The sequence below is a fragment of the Nilaparvata lugens genome, chromosome 2, assembly GCF_014356525.2.
Source record: "Nilaparvata lugens isolate BPH chromosome 2, ASM1435652v1, whole genome shotgun sequence".
Lineage (NCBI taxonomy): Eukaryota > Metazoa > Arthropoda > Insecta > Hemiptera > Delphacidae > Nilaparvata > Nilaparvata lugens.
The window spans coordinates 68,814,653-68,833,883 of record NC_052505.1 but is presented as its reverse complement, the minus strand read 5'-3'; the positions used below and the strand labels follow the sequence as shown (position 1 = coordinate 68,833,883).

The window sequence follows — 19,231 nt, the reverse complement described above, 5'->3', positions numbered from 1 at the left end:
CTACCTCGACTCAGATCGTACGACTCCATTCGAGGATACTCCAGTCTCTCGACCTTACGCCTTTCTTGCTCATTGTCACTACTTAAATACAAGTTTCAGGTGTCACTACTGCGCATGCTCATTCTCATTAATCCGATTTTCAGATTTACATAGTTATTATGATAACAGTGAAATAAATAGATTTGTTGAGGCCAAATATGATAAATTTAATAAATTACTCCAAATACATCTTTCTTCACTGTTGTTTATTATAGCCTAAAATTCTCCTTATTGAAATTATAGGTGAATGACTAACAGCAACAACAAAAATTAGTTGAAATAGAATTAGGCCTATATCACTGTTAGACGATTCCAATCTCAAAACTAATTACTAGAAGTGCTAAACTAGTTCATCCAGTGAGGAGTTATAAGTTTCTCCAACTCAAACAAATGGTCAAAAGTCCTACTCATTTCTCAAAGCTTGTTTAGTGTGTGACCATATGGTTACTCAAGGATGAATTGAGTTACGAACTTAAAACAATAAAATAAATTATGATAACTTGAAACAAAAAAACATAGTTTAAAACAGCATAAAATATTTTTTTGTTAGTCTGTATTTAATAAATTGCTAAATCTGTAACAAATTTTATTATCATGAATATAATGTCTTATATAATTCTTATTATTGTCTTATCTAAAATGATGAAACAAAAAATAAGCAACAAGAAAGAAAATGTTTCTATTCTCAGCTTTAACCATGAACCTTCTTTTGAAAGTTCAATTTCCAACGTCACATCATTAGAAATACATGGTACTAGCCTGTGCAACTTAAGTCGTTTCTCGACCAACATGTCGAGTCGCTGCTCGACTCAGTGCCGGTTAAATTTTAACCGTGATTAATTCCACGAGAACCAATCAGAGAAGCCGTCTTTTCAAAAACGCCTTCTCTGATTGGTTCTCGTGAAATTAATCACGGTTAAAATTTTACCGGCTGTTGTGCAACCAGGCCTCAGTCTCTTAGTCGTGAGGTTGCATAGACTAGAATCTACTGGTCTGAGTGTCACTATTTGAAATACATGCTGCGTCGCGGAGGGATTGGAATTTCAGTCTCTTCTTTAGTCGCGTAAGTGTGAGTTTACCTGAAGAGACCGGTCCCACAAGATGTCAAATTATCGATAGCATTACGTAAAATTAGTCTGTGTTTATCAAGATAGAAGGTAAACGTGTAGCAGTTCACAGTTTTGTATGGTCGTTTTATTCGGCATGACATAATATTTTCCTGGATTCAATAATACGTGTACAGATACTCTTTAACTAACTTTCTTGTAATTAATAAAATAACCAATAAATTAACATTTCCTTCCAAAGAAGCTGCCAAAAGCTTGGATTGGGTTTTACTGATAAATTTTATTTTTATTGGTAATTTTCCTGAATCATTTAGGGCCGGTTTCCGAGCTTGGGATCTATAAGTTCTAGACTTGGAGCCCAGGACTAAAATAAGCTCTCGGATCTAAATCTTCTTTTTGAGTCAAAGATTTATCTTCTAAACTCTAGGATCTAGAGTTTAGAATCTAGATCTAGAGTTCTAGACCTATTTTGTGTCCAGGGCGTAACGCAGTAAACATGAGGGAAATTCACAATATTTTGTTGTTATAATATTGGCAATGAGAGAAATATGATAAAAACCCAGATACTAATCTATATAAATAAAAATCGAGCCTCAAATTTTGACATTCAATAACTTTTTTATGTGTGCACCGAATTTGATGATTTTTTTTAGTTTAGTTCGTTATGTTCAGGACCAGGTTTATGGCCTATCAAATTCTTAATCTGACTTCAGGACTCTTTCCTACGGTCCTTCAAAGTTTTCATGTAATCCTTATGGGAGAAGGTTTGTGAGCTGGCCACACACAGAAATAAAAATCAGCTGTTGTAATCATTGCGTCATCCAACAGCCGTCGGTAGATCTGTTTTTCAATATTTTATTTCTGCTGATTCACAAAATTTTAATACTAATAATAATGCCGCGGTACGAACGACGTCATGGAATGCTGTAAATTTAGAATATACACGGGAAAGTCAACAGTAGCAAGGAGATATACCATTCAATTCCCAGCAAGCTGCAATCAACTATAACTAAAAAAAATCTGGTGTGGCGCACTCACACAACTTTCCTTGCCGTTATGGAAATTGATCACGTGACACTAGTGTTCCCGCGCATCTCAAGTCTACTATTCGAAGATTTTAGCTAGCTGGTGACAGGGCAATAACGCTGGAGACACACGAGGTCTGCTATCTCTTCATAGTGAATCATTTAGGCCTAATAGAATCAACAGTTTGCAATAATTGGATAATCACATTTTCTCAAATTTCGAGCTTATTTTCAATTTTAGGTGAAAATTTTACTGAACATTAATTGTAGAGATTCTCATGCTCAATCTTTTCCAAGCCTGAAGCCTGATAATTGAGAATCTAAAATCAAACTTTGCATAGATGGGGCGGAGCTCCTGAAATTTTTACAGATATACGACTTGTGGCAGTTGATAGAGCTTATACACTACTATTTTAGGTATAACTTTAATCAAAATTGTTGGAGCCGTTTTCGAGAAAATCGTGAAAAACCCTGTTTTTGACAACATTTTAGCCGCCATCTTGAATCCCATTTGATCGAAATTGTTCGTGTCGGATCCTTATATTGTAAGAACCTTACGTTCCAAATTTCAAGTCATTCCGTTAATAAATTAATTGTGAGATGAGATATCGTGTACACAGCCGCACATACACTCATACACACACACACATACAGACCAATACCCAAAAACCACTTTTTTGGACTCAGGGGACCTTGAAACGTATAGAAATTGGGGTACCCTAATTTTTTTCGAAAAGCAATACTTTCCTTACCTATGGTAATAGGGCAAGGAAAGTAATACAAACTGCTGCACAAGTAACTAAGCATATAGAAAGTCCATATTGAAATTTAAATTATGGTAACTAATATAAAAAATAGCTAATAAAAGTCGAAATTCATCGACAAAAAAAAATGTCATTGACCGAGATTCGAACCTAGATCGTGTTTGTAACTCACTGAACTGAGTTCAGTTGTGTTACGCCCTAACGCTCTCGGCTATTGGGTATTGTTGAAGGAAGAGGCCTGACTGATAACTCTTAGCATACACGTAATACTGTAAACTAGACTTCTAAAAAAGTTTACTTTACTCCTAAAAAGCGTACAACCTTTGACTATAGAAAGAAGGTTGTTCTTTCTATAGAAGAAGGTTCTTTCTATAGTCAAAGGTACAACAGACTTTGGCTCATGACTTATATTATTAAAATTAATATTATTATCTGTTTCACAATAAAATTTTCACTCTGAATTAAGTCAGGTAACGTATGTAGGCTACTATAATATAGTGTATAGCAGCATATTAATTTGAAGCCGGTTTGCCGGCATTTTCACAACAAAATATTGCTCTGAAATCATAGAGAAAACATTCGAAGATTCAATCTTGAGTGGGCCTAATGTTTTCTCTATATGGTTCAATATTAAAGAAAAATTATCTAAAAGTTTTAATAATGAATTACGGAAAAATTACTAGGAATTTTTTAGTCAAGGCTGAGTTTCACCAGTAGGCTTACCTTAAACTTCAGATCTCTGCTGTATTTTCTTGTTATTATAGTTGATTGTATTGCATTAAGAAGTGGAATTCGATAATAAAAAAGAAACAATTATTACTCTACCTCACTTTTAAATATTGATACAATTATTGTACTTTGATTTCAAATTCGATTCGAAGTGCTAACTCCGTTTTCTTTCCAAATCATAAACGGTTTCGACTATATTAACAGAACTTCTCTTAAAAAAAATTATCTTTCCAAACTAAAACATTTTATTCCCCTTATCTAGTGATTTGGATCGGGAATATTCCAAGTGAGAAGGTGCTTATGATTTGGGATTATTTCCGAGACCAAGAAATTTTGGGAATTTATGGGAACTTAAGGGAATTTATAAAATTGTTCTAAAAATGATTGAAATCGATCAATCTCACTCATATTTTACGTTAACATAATCAATAATTAATCATAATTCTATTTGCTACTGATCAATCTCAGCCTCATTTTACATTACTATGATCAATAAATCATCATTCTTTGAGCCTGTTTTTGCTCACTCACTGTCTTTTAAATACTCGTATAGTCCAGTCAATGAAAGATTATAGAGGGAAAAGTTTGGAACAATCATTTTTGACCCCGCAGCTCTTAAGGATAGTAAGGGGGTAAACATATAAAAAGTCCTCACTCCTACCCCCTGTGCTAAGGTGGTGGGGGTGGTTTGAAAGTGCATATATCTCGAACAATATGCGTCTTTCGAAAATTTTTGTCATACACATAATTAAAGCTCAGAAATTAGCCTATAAGTTTCATTTCCAACATTTTTCCATAGCTCTCATAGTTTTCTAGGTATGAGCTGTCGAAGGTAGGTATCGCATTTTGAAGAAAACCCCTTCCGACTCCGATTTCTTCATCTTTTTGGCCTTATATAACGTTTTAACGATTGATTGAAAAAATCCGTGCTAATCATGAGCTCATCAATTATTCTCTTCAATTTCATCTATGGACTCATTATTTTACGCATCTCCCTACGATTGTTGCAGCCGTTATAGTGTTGAGTGTAAAATAATCAGTTCAACAACAATAGATCAATTGGGAGGGAATGTTTGGAACACAATATTTGACTTGGCAGCTTTGTTTGTACTACTTAGAAGGTGAACATATATAAAAAGGCCTCATCCCTACGGCCCTACCCCTTGAGCTTAAGGGATGAGGGTGGTTTAAAAGTTGCATTTTTTCATTTCTGGCTGAAACGCATGTAACTTGGAAACAATACATTTCAGAGACATGGCTAACTGAACAAAAATGAAGTTAGATAAATTTCCTACAAGTTTTGTAAAATCGTCTTTCGTTTTTGAGATATTCACTTTTAGAAGTGTAAAGTTTTTGAAAAGACAGTTTTTCTTCCAACTTTTTGCACTTTCAGGGTGTATTACTCAACAACAATGCATCAAAAAAATAAGTACTGAGCGGTGAGTTGTAGAGCATTCAATTCTCTTCAATGTAATGTATTAATTAATTCATCATTTTATGCTTTCCATCAATTTTTATAGCAGCTTTAGTGTTGAGTGTGGTAGGAGTGAGGACTTTTGATATGTTTACTCCCTCACTATCCTTAAAAGGACTGCGAGGTCAATAATTGGGTTCCAAACTTTTCCTTCCATACCTTTTTTTGAGCATTCGTTATCTGGACTAGTATCTTATTACAAGTCAAGTGAGTCTTAATGACTCTTGAAAGGTTGTGAGCTGTGGAATTATTTTCTTTTAAATATTGAATTAAAGTCGAGTACCGTACTATTAATTAAGAGTAATATCAATTAAGCTTTGTTGACTTTAAATTAATACTTTGTTGACTTTGTTTACCTGATTTACAGGCATTTATTAGTATTAAGGTGAAATAAAAATATATTGTTTCTCCTTAATATGGAGAAATTTCACAACATCTCTGTGCAAAGTGTTAATTTCATTTATTAGTAAGAAAAAAATCTGATTCAACTTGTAAGACATGAAGGTAGTATGAGGAAGGTAGTAAGGAAAGTAGTGGTGCAATTGAATGATTTGGAAACTTTTATTGAGTGCTCATTTCTCCTTTCATGAAAATTATCAGTCTATGATCTTCAAATTACTGTTCTCTTTGAACTTATTACAATTTATAAGTTGTGTAACAAAAAACGTCTTTTTCGGTCATTTTAGATGAAAGAAATCATTAAGTTCCCATAAATTCCCGGGAATTTATGATTTTTGGGAATATTTTCCTTAAATTCCCTGGGAATATTTCCTCGATCTTAAATTTCCGGGAATTTTACATCACTACCCATATTGTTCATAAATAAAAAAGTAACATTTTTTGTAAATTCGATTCGGTAACATTTTGGCATTAATCGCAAAAAACGCATATTAGAACAAAACCAATGATATACTGAATGTATTTAAAAAAAACTCCAATGGAAAATTCAAAACCGTTTATGATCTGGAAAGAAAACGGAGTTAGCACTTCACCAACCCATAACTCGCTTATTAGACCACTTACAAATCCATCCAACATATAAATTGCAACACACACCCTTTTTTATGTCTATATTGACTGGACTATACAATCATGTTATACAGTGTCCCAAGTAAGGTGTAACAGCCGAAGACCATAGATTCTACATGAAGTTGGCAACAAAAAATGTTCAGTAAAAGTTTCTTATATCAACCTTAGTTTCAGAGATTGTTGAAAAACGACAATACAGTAACTAGAAAATCAGTCAAAATCTAATGATAAGGATATGGTTGAAAAAGGGAAGAAAATTCCAAAAGTTTCATAAATTTGTTCGATTGTTTGGCGCTTTTGAACTTTTTATGAGCGTTCAAAATATTTGAAATTTAGCATTGAACTCTTCGAATCTACTTTTTCAATTTTAAACTCATAAAAAGCTGAAAGAATATATGTTCTTTACTCCATGGTTGCAAAAAAATTATGACAACTTTAAAAATTCATCTAAGAAAATTGCGGCCGTTAAAATTGTACCTATTAAATAACAAGAAACCGTTGATTGAAAAATTACAAGAATTTATCCTTTAATTATTTATCCTAGTAAATTCAATTACAAATCGATTGACACCTCATTTTCCAAGATTGAACAAATATCAGGTGATATATGAAACCTTTGTGATTAAACCAAGACCAAGAGGGTTATGCAACATTATTGACCGAGCGAAGTGAGTTTTAGATTCAAGTCGATGGTTTGGCATTTCTCTTAATGTTTAAATGTTTGAATGTTTATATGTTGCGCATTTACGGCGAAACGCGATAATCAGGGGTGCCCAGCCCCCCCAAGGGCAATGGCGCATGCCCCCCCCCCAATCCAAGAGTAATGCCCCCCCAAAGTATCCCAATTCCCAACCCTTTAGTTTTTAACATTAGTCAGTGTATGACAATAAAATTCACATCTTACATTCTAATCTTCCAAAGGACATTATTTACCTTTGTTCTTGTGAGGAATTATTTCTGTTTTTATAATATTGTAAAAATATATACCATCGATTCTTATCTCTTTTAAAATAGAAATATATTATCTTTTTGATATTATTTTTGAGACTAGCAGTGCACCCGTTCTTGTTCGGGAGGACTAAAAAGTACTATACATTACATCAGGAAAAACTACATGACAAATATTTTAATAGGATATTAAAAGATAAGTAAGGGAGGCTTTGCTTTTCAAATATAAAGGTTACTTATAAAAAGTTGAATAATAATATCATTGATATTCTTTTATTGCAAAAGAATATTGCATAGCAATTTCAGTGAACATTCATACAAATTTGGAACGATTCTATTCATACAGTATATAATGTCGGCAAGTTTGGGTATTCCAAATCCTATACTAATAAACGAGAAATTTCTGTTTAGATGTTTTGATGTTTGTATTTCACCGGATCTCGAAAACGGCTCTAACGATTCTCACGAAATTCAGAACATAGTAGGTTTATAATATAAAAATTCGATTGCACTAGTTCTCATCCCTGGGGAAACTCGCTGAAGGACATTAAAAGAATTTAATCATCCTTGAAGAAATGCATGTGTGTGAGACTCAGACAAAATTATGACTCAGCTTGTTGAACTTTTTTACCTAATTCAATCAGGTACTTAGTGGCAGTTGTACAAAAGCCGGTTAAATTCTAATCCTGATTAATTCCAGTAGAACCAATCAGATAAGCTATCTTTTTGATATGGTCTTCTGTGATTTGGTTCACGTGAAATTAATCAGGATTAAAATTTAACATGCTTTTGTGAAAGAAATTTTTGCATTACTCTGCGAATTAATATCAATCCACTGTGATTAGATAGAACCTTTCTGTATGAACTATAAATATTTATTATAATTTCTTCTTTCGTGATAATTTTTAAATGCTTTTGTAGGTACTCCAGAGCGGAGCTCGGTGCCGCTATATTTATCATAAATTGGAACAGGTTGTCACTGATGTTGTGTTGTTGGTAGTATTATTTAATTTTTAACATTACAGGAGTAAATAACACAAGTCGAACAAAATGTATCTTTGAATGGTTTGGTTTTTGGAATAAAGATATCATCTGAACAAGTACATTTTGTAAATTCTATCTATTGATACCAAATATCGGGGCACCGAGCTTTGCTCGTTATTCATTCATTGATAAACAGAACTCAATTCTTTGAAATGATTGGGGAAGGACTAACAGGCAGAGCCCAAAACTGTTTCTTCCCCAAATTTTGATTTATTCACTATAAAATTTATAGTTTGAATATTTAATATTCCAAAAAGTAGGTTATGTTTCATACACTTGAATTCAAGTGAAATTTTCAGTCCAAATAATTGAAAACATAAAAGTTCTAATTTAGATTGTTTACATACCAAATTGAATAACAAAATAACACTCACTAATCACTTAGAACTGTAAAATAATGAATAACTTTGAATATTATTATATATACCATCTCATGTCAACAAATCAGATTACTGTATTTTGATCGAGTAAATTTCTAGATTTCTCGCGAGATACGATAAGCTAATTGATTACACAGCTGATCTCCCACACAGGCACACGCATCTTCTGTTATCGACAGACGACGAAATCATCAAGTGTTTTTCCAAGGATGAATTATCCTTTTCATGTCCTTCAGGGAGTTTTCTCAGGGATGAGACCTAGTGCAATCGAATCTTGATATCATAAACCTACTATATTCCGAGTTTCGTGAAAATCGTTAGAGCCGTTTCCGAGATCCGTTGAACATAAATAACCATATAACCAGATATAAAAATAGAAAAATATAAACAGAAATTGCTCGCTTAATATAATAGGATAACAACTTATAGTCCAGTCAAATGGTCGTTTTTCAGGAAACAGCCCCGAAAGAATTTTTTTCGATGGTTTTATTTGTATTTTGGGGCGCTAAATTCTAATCTGAAATTTGCTGACACAACAGAGGGCGACTTCACACCCAAAATTTTGGACTTTTTTTAAGTTTTCCATTCAATCTCGAGAACCTTGAGTTTATCGAGATAAAGCATTCTCTATATAATATTAAAGATAATGAAATTTCCAATGAATTGACTGGTCGCGCAGGACTACTTTTTGGATTTTTTATCTGAAGTGTTCCACAAGATACACAACTTCGAATGTGCAAGAAATTTGTGATATGCGAGAAGCCAAAAAATTGTACGTTCATACCACCCCCACCATCTTAGCACAGTGGATAGGGGTGAGGATTTTTTTAGGTTTAACTTCTATCAACCCTCAACCTAACTGCGGGGTCAAAAATTATCTTCCAAACTTTTCCCCCTATAACATTTCCTTGACTGGATTATCATTGTTTACATAAAAAGCAGATAATGATTCGTCAATTTATCACATCTGTATTGGAATTTTGACCATTCATGACATTTCGACTCTATTATCACAGCTGTCATATCCTTTTATATCATTAGACGAGGGCACCAAGCTTCGCTCGTAAATTATTGAATAATAATTTATTTATTGATAAACAGAACACAATTCTTTAAAATTATTGGGGAAGGTCTAACAGGCACAGCCCAAAACTGTTTATTCCCCGAATTTTGATTTATACACTATAAATAGTCCAAAAAGGTAATGTTCCATACACTTGAATTCAGATCCAATTTTCAGTCCAAACATTTGAAAACAAAAAAGTTCTAATATTTAGATTATTTACAAACCAAATTGAATAACAAAATAACACTCACTAATTACTTGAAACTGAAAAATAATGATTAACTTTGAATATTATGGTATACTCTAATTTAGAATGATTATCATGTCATGTCAACAAATTAGATTATTTTGATCAAGTCGATTAAAATTTCTAGATAATATTTTTCTTGTGAGATAAGCTGATTACACAGCTAAACATAATTCTGTACAAAAATTGTAGCAAACATAGTATATCGTTCTAAATTAAAGTAGGTATAAACATTTTAAAAGTTAATAATTATTTTACAGTGAGTGTAATTTTGTTATTCAATTTAGTTTGTAATGCTATTTTTTGTTTTCAAACATTTGAAAGTCGATTAAAATTTCTAGATAATATTTTTCTTGTGAGATAAGCTGATTGATTACACAGCTAAACATAATTCTGTACAAAAATTGTAGCAAACACAGTATATCGTTCTAAATTAAGTAGGCATAAACATTTTAAAAGTTAATAATTATTTTACAGTGAGTGTAATTTTGTTATTCAATTTAGTTTGTAATGGTATTTTCTGTTTTCAAACATTTGGACCGAAAATTGGACTTTAATTCAAAAGTGTACGGAACATAACCTACTTTTTGGACTATAGTGTAATCAATCAAAATTCTGGGAAGATACAGATTTGGGATGTGCCTGTGGTCCTTCCCCAATCATTTTATGAATTGTGCTCTGTCAAAAAATAGACAAATAAATATGAAATATGCTTCTATGCTTTTGTACTGCAGAGCGAAGCTGGGTGCCCCGATATTGTGAATAATCTGATCTGAGATCGAATTCAACTGTCAAATGGATCGAATAACTTCATTTTAAAAATATAAGAGTTCATATTAAAATGTTGTTATTCAAATTTATTGAACTAGAGTTGATTCTACAATCATTTGAGACATAAAATATCCACAATAAATTCATACTAAATTATAAATAGGCTTTTATATATTTCGCTCATATACGTGTGAAATTACGGCCTTAGGCTCATGTTATACGAGCGCTAATGTCATGGCGTTAACGCGGCGCTGGCAACGCTGAACCAAATTATACACAGAGTTGTAAGCGCGCACTATGGAAGTACCATTGCTCAGTTAATGCGACGCTAAAAACGCCGCGGCATTAGCGCTCGAATAACATGGGCTTAAAAGACCGATAAAATTCCGATGACTATCCGACAGAGTGCAGATCAGTAGATGCTCATAGGTACACAAGAAGTTCACCCTTTATATTCGGGTTCCCTTTTTTATTAGCGAAATTATAGCCAAAGGTCTATAGAAGCTTATGATGAGGTTTCTACAAACCTTGTCATAGCCAATATAGACCTCAGTGAGAAAAATGAATCAGTGGAGGTAAAATCAACGTATGATTCTTAACTTGAAATTAAACTATGCAACTACAGTATTAAATAAAACAATTTATTTCAAAAAGAAATAAACTAAATATAAAAAAGGGTTAAAGAGAATGCATTGAATTTTGGTTGTTGGGTATAATCCCAACTTATTGAAAAACAACATTACACATTACAATGAACATTTGAATTAACTTGAAAAATTTATGCGTTAAATAAATTATACGAAATTCATTGAAAATCTAAAAATAGTTGGTAGCTAGAAGATTTTAATAAACCTACTTTCAACTAACTTTTGATTTTTATTTCGAAAAATCATAATTTACATGAAATTGGCAAAGTCAATTACACATAAATAGACTTTTTTTTTAAATTTACCGATTAAACGGAACTTTGAAAACTCATGAACACATTATCTGTTTGCCAAGTTTAATAGAAGGGTGTGATCAGATTGGATGCGTACCTATATGTGCAAGCTTGCTTATTCATGACCAAGCGTGCAGATGAGAAACAAAAACTGGAAAAAACAATAGGAACACTCATACTGAACGCTTGCACTTGCTAGTTGCGTTCAATGTGAGTAGCTACAGGGTCACAATGTGTTTCAATAGAACTTTACAAATTTTGTTTTTCGGCTCATGCCGTGCACTTGAGAATTTAATGTGATTACACCCAAATAGAATTCATAAGGACGGCAAAAACTCGTATGTTCAAAAATCGATGCATATAACTAGACTAACAAATCTAGAAAACTTAGCTGAATATATTTTTTTTAAAGAATTAGGCTCATGGTAAAAAGAACATAAATTGTTTTATAAATTAATGAATGATGTCACAAGTAACTTAGTTCAAGTTGGATGTCTTGCCCAACATGCTTGCAACATTGTCATAGTAGTCAGGATCAAATTATATCAGCTGGTCACATTCAATGCATAATACTATTTATTTCAACATTTTTTCAAGATCACTGTCTTTTAACTGATTTCATTTCAGGATGATAAGGTGACTAAATCTAGTCTAGCCAAAGTCTTTACCTAGGTCTTTCTATAGACCTTGAATTTTGCCAAGTTTCACTCATTTTTGAAAAATTTTGCTCGGTACTCATTGAAGATGAAGAGCTCAAAGAGTTTTCAAATTTATTTTGCTTCTCACATGTTTCGACTATTAATGTCAGTGAAATTATTATGGCCGGGACACACATAACCGCACCGAGCCCGCGCTGCGGTACGGCCGATTGTCGGACGTACTACGGCGAGTGATAAACTAAAGGCTTTCAAACGTGTAGGGTCACATACTACCGCACCGCGTCAGCACCGTCACCGTGTTTCTTGCCCGAGCCTTCACCGACTAGTTCAGTTTACTTTTTGACGGTGCGATACACTTTGGCTACCAGAGCGCTGAGCTAGTAATTCACCTCCCTACCAGGCCTGTTTATTGAGAGCTTCTTACCGGCCTATTGAAAAACGTATTGAAGAGATACGGAAATTTCCAGTTTTGTAGGTAATAATAAGTTAAACTAGAAGTAAAAGTAGAACCAAATAAGTTAAGCCGAATGTAAAATAGACATAATATAATAAAATAAACAACAGAAAGTATAAAAGAAGGAACCCGTGAATGTGTTTTAAATTTAAAGCTAATTACGTGTAGATGCAGAAGGCAGAAAATTGTTATCTTCTGCCTTCTGCATCTACACGTAATTAGCTTTAAATATATATAAAATATATATTATAATATTTAAATATATATATATATATATATATATATAATATATATATATATATATATATATATATTGCAATTATATTTCCGATACATGGATACATGACTGATGATGGTATTTTCATGCACCGAAAACCATCACTATGATTCTCATCTTCTGTATCTACAGGTTTTATATAAATATTGAAAAATATAAATTTAAATCAAATGTAACAAGGTTTTAATAGTGTTATATTATTAAAAATAGTTTAACACATTCAGAAATCAGACCACAGTAGCACTACAGGACTGGGACACTGCTGCCGCTCGGCTGTCGCACGGATATCTGTGTTCTACTACCATCACCATGTCACGCGCTTAGCTCGGCCGTACGTCGGCGCGGGTTCGGTACGGTTATATGTGTCCCGGCCTTCAATGTTAATAGTAAAGCTGCATTTATACCAGGCCTACTTTGAATTTGAATTTTGACTGTATATTAAATAAAAATATTAATACTATAGTCTACAATAAAAATGTTGAAGTATACAAGTTTCAACAGTTGATAAAAAATCGATTAGGTCCATATTGATTATTCTAATCAGATAGATTAGACTAACCATGTTTAGAACAGTATCTCACTTTTTACTGAGATAAATCGCAATTCAATTTTCAAGGAGTTAAAGTGATCTTGTTACAATAAAAGTAGAAAAATTTTGTTTTCAGAATACATTTAAAACCAAATAAATAATTTTGTGAGTAATAATACATAAATACGATCATAGAAAAGGCCCACAGTTTGAAAGAATAAAACTAGTACAGTATGAGTATATTTAAAAATTAATTTGATCCTATTGATTCTCAAGGTAGGCGCACACAGATCGTCATCGGACAGACGGCACGCATCGAACGATTAGATTTGATGCAGTTTTCAATTGGAGTGCGCATGCCTATCCGCATCGTATAGGTATGCGCACTCCAATTTAAAACAATGCATCAAATCTAGTCGTCCGATCCGTGCCGTCCGTCCGCTGACGATCTGTGTGCGCCTACCTTTATTTGACAATTTTTATTGATAGGTAGCTTTAGATAAGTTAGCCTATATTTTATTAGCTACGGAGCTGCACCCTTATAAGGGAGGTTACATTAGTGGAGTTCACTTGAATTCAAGAACAGAAACGTGAAATCACTATACCAATGGAGAATCTTCATCAAGTTTTGTTGATTTAAATCTTGAATCTTGGAGGTACAATATAATGTACAAATGAATAGGTAAATGAGATAAAACTATAATCAATTTTAAATATAAAATTAAAATATATTTTAAATATAAAATATATTTTAAGTATAAAAGCAACTAAATGAAAACCTATGAAAACTATGGGATCCATTATGGATTTTTTACTTTATAATTATACAATGTCACACGAAAGGTGTAGCAACCAAAGACCATAGATTCTAAATTAAATTTGTTATAAAAAATGCACAGTAAAATTTTTTATATCAACCTTAGTTTTCGAGATTTTTGAAAAACGTCTAGAAAACTATGGCTCGGTTGCACAAAAGCCGGTTAAATTTTAACTGTGATCGATTTCACAGGAACCAATCAGAGAAGGCTTTTCTAATTGGTTCTCGTGGAATTAATCACGATAAAAATTTAACCGGGTTCGTGCAACCCGCACTATCAGTCAAAAAATAATTCCAAGTATAAGGTTGGAAAGAGGAAGAAATTTCTGAAAGATTCATATAATTTTTTACTTTCTTTGCCGTTTTTATAAGCGTTTTAATTGTTTGAAATTTATTTTTGAACTAAACGAATGTAATAAAGTTTTGCAACTCTAAGTGCTGATTAAAAGTTAAAAAACGTCAAAGAAAAGAACAAATTCTATGACCAAAACTTATATTTCTCAATTTTGCCTCAAATCGTCTAAATATTATGAAGGTTATGTCCATATTAATTTACACATATATATTAATCTGACAATCAACATTTTTTTAATTTAAATAGGTTGATAATAAAACTTGACTGATAGTTTTCAAGTTACGATTAAGTTAATCAAATTAATTATTAAATTGAGATTTAAAAAAGTAATAGAAAAATTGTTATATATATTTTGAACACTAAGGTCAATAAGAGAAAATTTTACTGGGAATTTTTTGTCGCAAATTTTATGTAGAATGTAGGCCTATGTTCTTTGGCTATTACATCTTTCTTGGGACTACCTGTATACTATTGGGGATATGAAAACTTGAATTTAAATTTGCAGAAATCGTTCATTTTCTTAAACGATGAGAAAATTTGAATTCAAGGAATATTGAATAAGGTAAACGCCGCTTTAGTTAGAAATTCTACATACCGGTTGGTAGGTACTCGAACACTTTGAAATACAAATTTTGAAGAAACAATGATAATAAACGGTAAGTGAACTATTAGTTGAAAGATGTCTGAATAATATGATTTCGAGCAGCAAATTGACTGTTAGGGGTTTCATTGATTTCATCAGCTGCTGCTATGGGTTGAAACGATCCTGCTTCTTGCACTGGTGAAATATTATCGCCATCAAATTCGTACTCATCATTTTTTTGAATGGCAATATTATGGAGTACAGCAGTCGCAATTATGATATCTAACGTTGTTTCAAGTCGAGTTCTCAAGCCTAGGGATAAACACGAAAATCTCCTCTTCCACACTTCAAATGTTCGTTCGATGCAGTTCCTTGTCTTGTTGTGAGCTATATTATAACGGCACTCTGCTTCAGTTTGCGGGTTGAGAACTGGTGTTAACAAATAACTCTGACATGGGTATCCAGAGTCTCCCAACAAAAAGCAATTTGGAAACTCACCCTTTTCAAATTTCAATCTGATTGCTGATGAGTTGAAGATTGTACTGCTAGGGATTGAACCTTTCCAATGAGCCGTCATCTCCGCAAAGGCCAGTGATGAATTGCATATTGCTTGAACATTAATAGAAAAGAAACCTTCCTTATTTTTATACAATTTACTATCTGGCCCCCCTGGAGATTTGATTTTGATGTGGGTACAGTCCACACAGCCAATTACATCCGGAAAATTTCCAACTCTGAAAAAGTTATGTTTTTCCTGATTTAGTTCATGGTTTTGTGGCATTTTTATGAATCTGGGATGCAATGCTGCCAATTTTTGTGAAATTCTCCTGATGATCCTACATACAGTGCTTTTATGTACTTTTATAAAATCAGCAACAACATTCTGAAAACTACCGGTTGTGTAAAACCTTAAAACAATAAGAATTTGTTCTAATTTATCAAGTGGTTTCCCCCTATTATCATTAATTACCTGAACTCCTATTTTTTCCGAAATAAAAATGACAGTTTCCTTACAAAATCTGTACCTTTCTTTGAATTCTTCATCACTGAAATAGTTAAATACATCTAGTCTTATTCTATACTGTTTTGCGTTAGGTAAAGTCATTATTAAAAACTCAATAATGTCCTCATCAGAGCTGCTTGAATAATCATCAATTATTCGGAGATCCATGATTTATTTTTACAATGTTTTTTCACAGGATAGGACGACCATAACCTTAAATATTTGTTACCGTAAATTGTTGTTTACTTATTTCCTAAGTATATTCATCACAATCACTATATTATTTATATGCACTTTCATTAATTACTTCAATCACACAGTTCAATATAATATTAGCCCTATATTGACATTACTTGTCAAAACTTTATATCAATTATTATTTCAAAACAGACAATCTCAATCACATCCACAAACCACATGTCACATCTTTCCTTTCCTTACCTACAAGGCTACAAGCTACAACCTACAACTTTACCTTACAGAAAGGAAAGGAAACTTGTGATCAAACACCTATCTAATCCTTCGACCATTAATATGATAGACACGGCTTCCCAATACCTCCACAATACATTGGGCAGAAGCAAACATAAACAGCCGTATGACGTCACATGAAGGAGCAAAATGGCTGGATATTCTTGTACGGTATAGGCACGCTATCATATTTTTGTATTTTAATCAATTACCAGATGGTGATTTCTTTAAAAAATGGTGAGAAGTTGCTGTGCATATAACTGCACGGAGAGTGATAAAAAAGGAAGTGGGATTTCTTTTCACAGGTAAGTAATTATCTAAGTTTTTCAAAAATTAGGCTCAAGTTATCATTCAATAAGTCAATGTTAATGAAGAATGCAAACGTGAATTTGCTTGTTGTCCTTGTATAGAAAGGTATTTCAATGCCTGCAGCCGATTTACAGATTCTAAATTTTATCATTTGATTTTGTATTATTAATGTTATGTGCCTAATTTCTATAAGTAGTCTAGTTTTTAAGCTCTTCATCTACTCATCTAAATCTTCATGAAGAATGTACTTTTTGCTGGCCTAATATTAATTCTGATTGTAATATAATTATATGTAGTGTTCTAGTTTTGAAAATATTATTCATCATAGTAGATAGCCAGATCACTGCCTTTATTAATGCACTTAATAATAATTCACAAAAGTTCTATGGACAAAGTTGTAGAATTAAGCATTCCTTCAGCTCAATGAAGCTGAATATATCAGTATTTTTAATATTACCGTATGTACCTACTTAATTTTGATAAGTAATTTTTCATGCTCTCCATCTACTCTTCTGTTAACATATCTGTAAACTACTACTCTATTAATCATAGAATGCAATAAATTATTGTTACTGCCGATATATTTTCTACAAAGAAATTATATCATGATTATTATATAATATTGATGTAATATAATGTAGTAATAATATTTCAATATTGATATGTTCATTCAAATCATCCAATCCCTAATCCTTGTATTCCAGTTTTTTACCATCATAATTTTATTGTGTTTCTATGTGTGATAAGAAAATCTGTTGTGTCTAGGTCGAGAATTCAAACTCAATGTCAATATTATTCTTTTGAACAGGCTCAAGATTATGTTATTGATTGTGTACATAACATACAATAATTCCTGAATTTTCAATAAGTCTATTCATACTTGTTCATAGATTCAAGAAGCAAGTTATTATTGGCTTGATAAAGCCCTGAAATAAATCTCATTACAACATAATCTGTTTAAATACGTTTACTAGGCAATATAAACATAGGCTTTATGTATGCAATTATATGAATAAATTAACTTCCATAATTAATTTTTCAAATACACTAATATGCAATAGTAACTGATAACTCCAGTAATGAGTTCATCGAAAATTATGCTACAGTTACTAATAACTCCAGTGATGAGGAGACCAAAATCACATCAACTGATGAAGTGAATTGGAAAAAGGGTGTTGTGATTTATCATTAGTAAGCTGGAATATTAATTGCATGCAATTACCACAATTTACCCATTTATTCATAAGAGCTAATGCTATTTAAGAATAATCACATATACTGTCCTTAATGCCCCGAATTCAGCTGATTAATATACAAATTTTACATCAACTCGCTTTCGTTAATGTCTGTCTGCCTGTCTAGGTATTGTTTGTTTCCAACATCGCCTATATGTATTAGATAATACAACTTGTGATAGCAATACCTTTAACGTTATAGTAATTGGTATATTAGTTTAGGGATTTTGAATTCTGATTGTGAATTATTTACCCATACGGAGTGAACTTTAAAGTTCTATGGATTCACATAATATAACTAGAGACAGCCTTGGTTGAAGAACTCGCTCATGAACAGTTGTATTGATCTCTGAAATCTTTTACAAGTATGTCAAATTAATATTTAACAATATTTTCTAATATTCATTCATAGAGGCTATATTATGAATTAATTATGGGCAATGATGGGATCAGTATCAATGATATAATTTTCTCGTATTTTGTTTAATCAGCCTCGATATTGTAGAGCTTGATATATAATTCGTCACCCTCCAAAATTCGTATTAAATACTTGGTCCCGTAAGCTACAAATTATATAGGTTCTACTGTGTTGAATGTAGTCTAGGCCTACTGGAGGGTTAATTACTCGAACATTGAGAATTTTCAATATAATAAAATTATTCAGTATTGTTTTTCATTTTGAATGTCATTTTCAATACTGGAAGATATACAGTTATCATTTCCCAAAATAGCGGGAAAATGTTATTTTTTCATGATTTGATGATTCACATATTTTCATGATTGATTTTTCTACGTTTCAACGACGGGATTTGCTTTTGTCTGTATATGTATGTTGGCATGTTTGTAAATTAGCTTTTGATGATTACAGCTTGGCAATGCTCTCGGTTTTATTTATAACAGGTAATATTGTCATCGTCAATAAACGCCAATCAGTCATTGGCCGTTTCAACACTTACGATCTCTCGTCACGGTACCGGTTTCTTTTTTCCGATGTCCGAAGGGCTAATTGGGGTGAC

General features: G+C 32.4%; 1 protein-coding gene across 1 annotated transcript; it reads right to left on the bottom strand.

The window, feature by feature from the left end:
- Nucleotides 1-14,085: 14,085 nt before the first annotated feature.
- On the bottom strand, nucleotides 14,086-16,665 carry LOC111060384 (putative nuclease HARBI1). The gene has a single exon (XM_022348045.2). It carries the CDS (start codon nucleotides 16,366-16,368, stop codon nucleotides 15,283-15,285), a length of 1,086 nt encoding a protein of 361 aa, XP_022203737.1. The 5' UTR covers nucleotides 16,369-16,665; the 3' UTR covers nucleotides 14,086-15,282.
- Between the last annotated feature and the right edge of the window lie 2,566 nt (nucleotides 16,666-19,231).

Coding starts and splice junctions, on each gene's coding strand:
- LOC111060384 (XM_022348045.2), bottom strand. CDS start 16,368: ATGGATCTCCGAATAATTGATGATTATTCAAGCAGCTCTGATGAGGAC.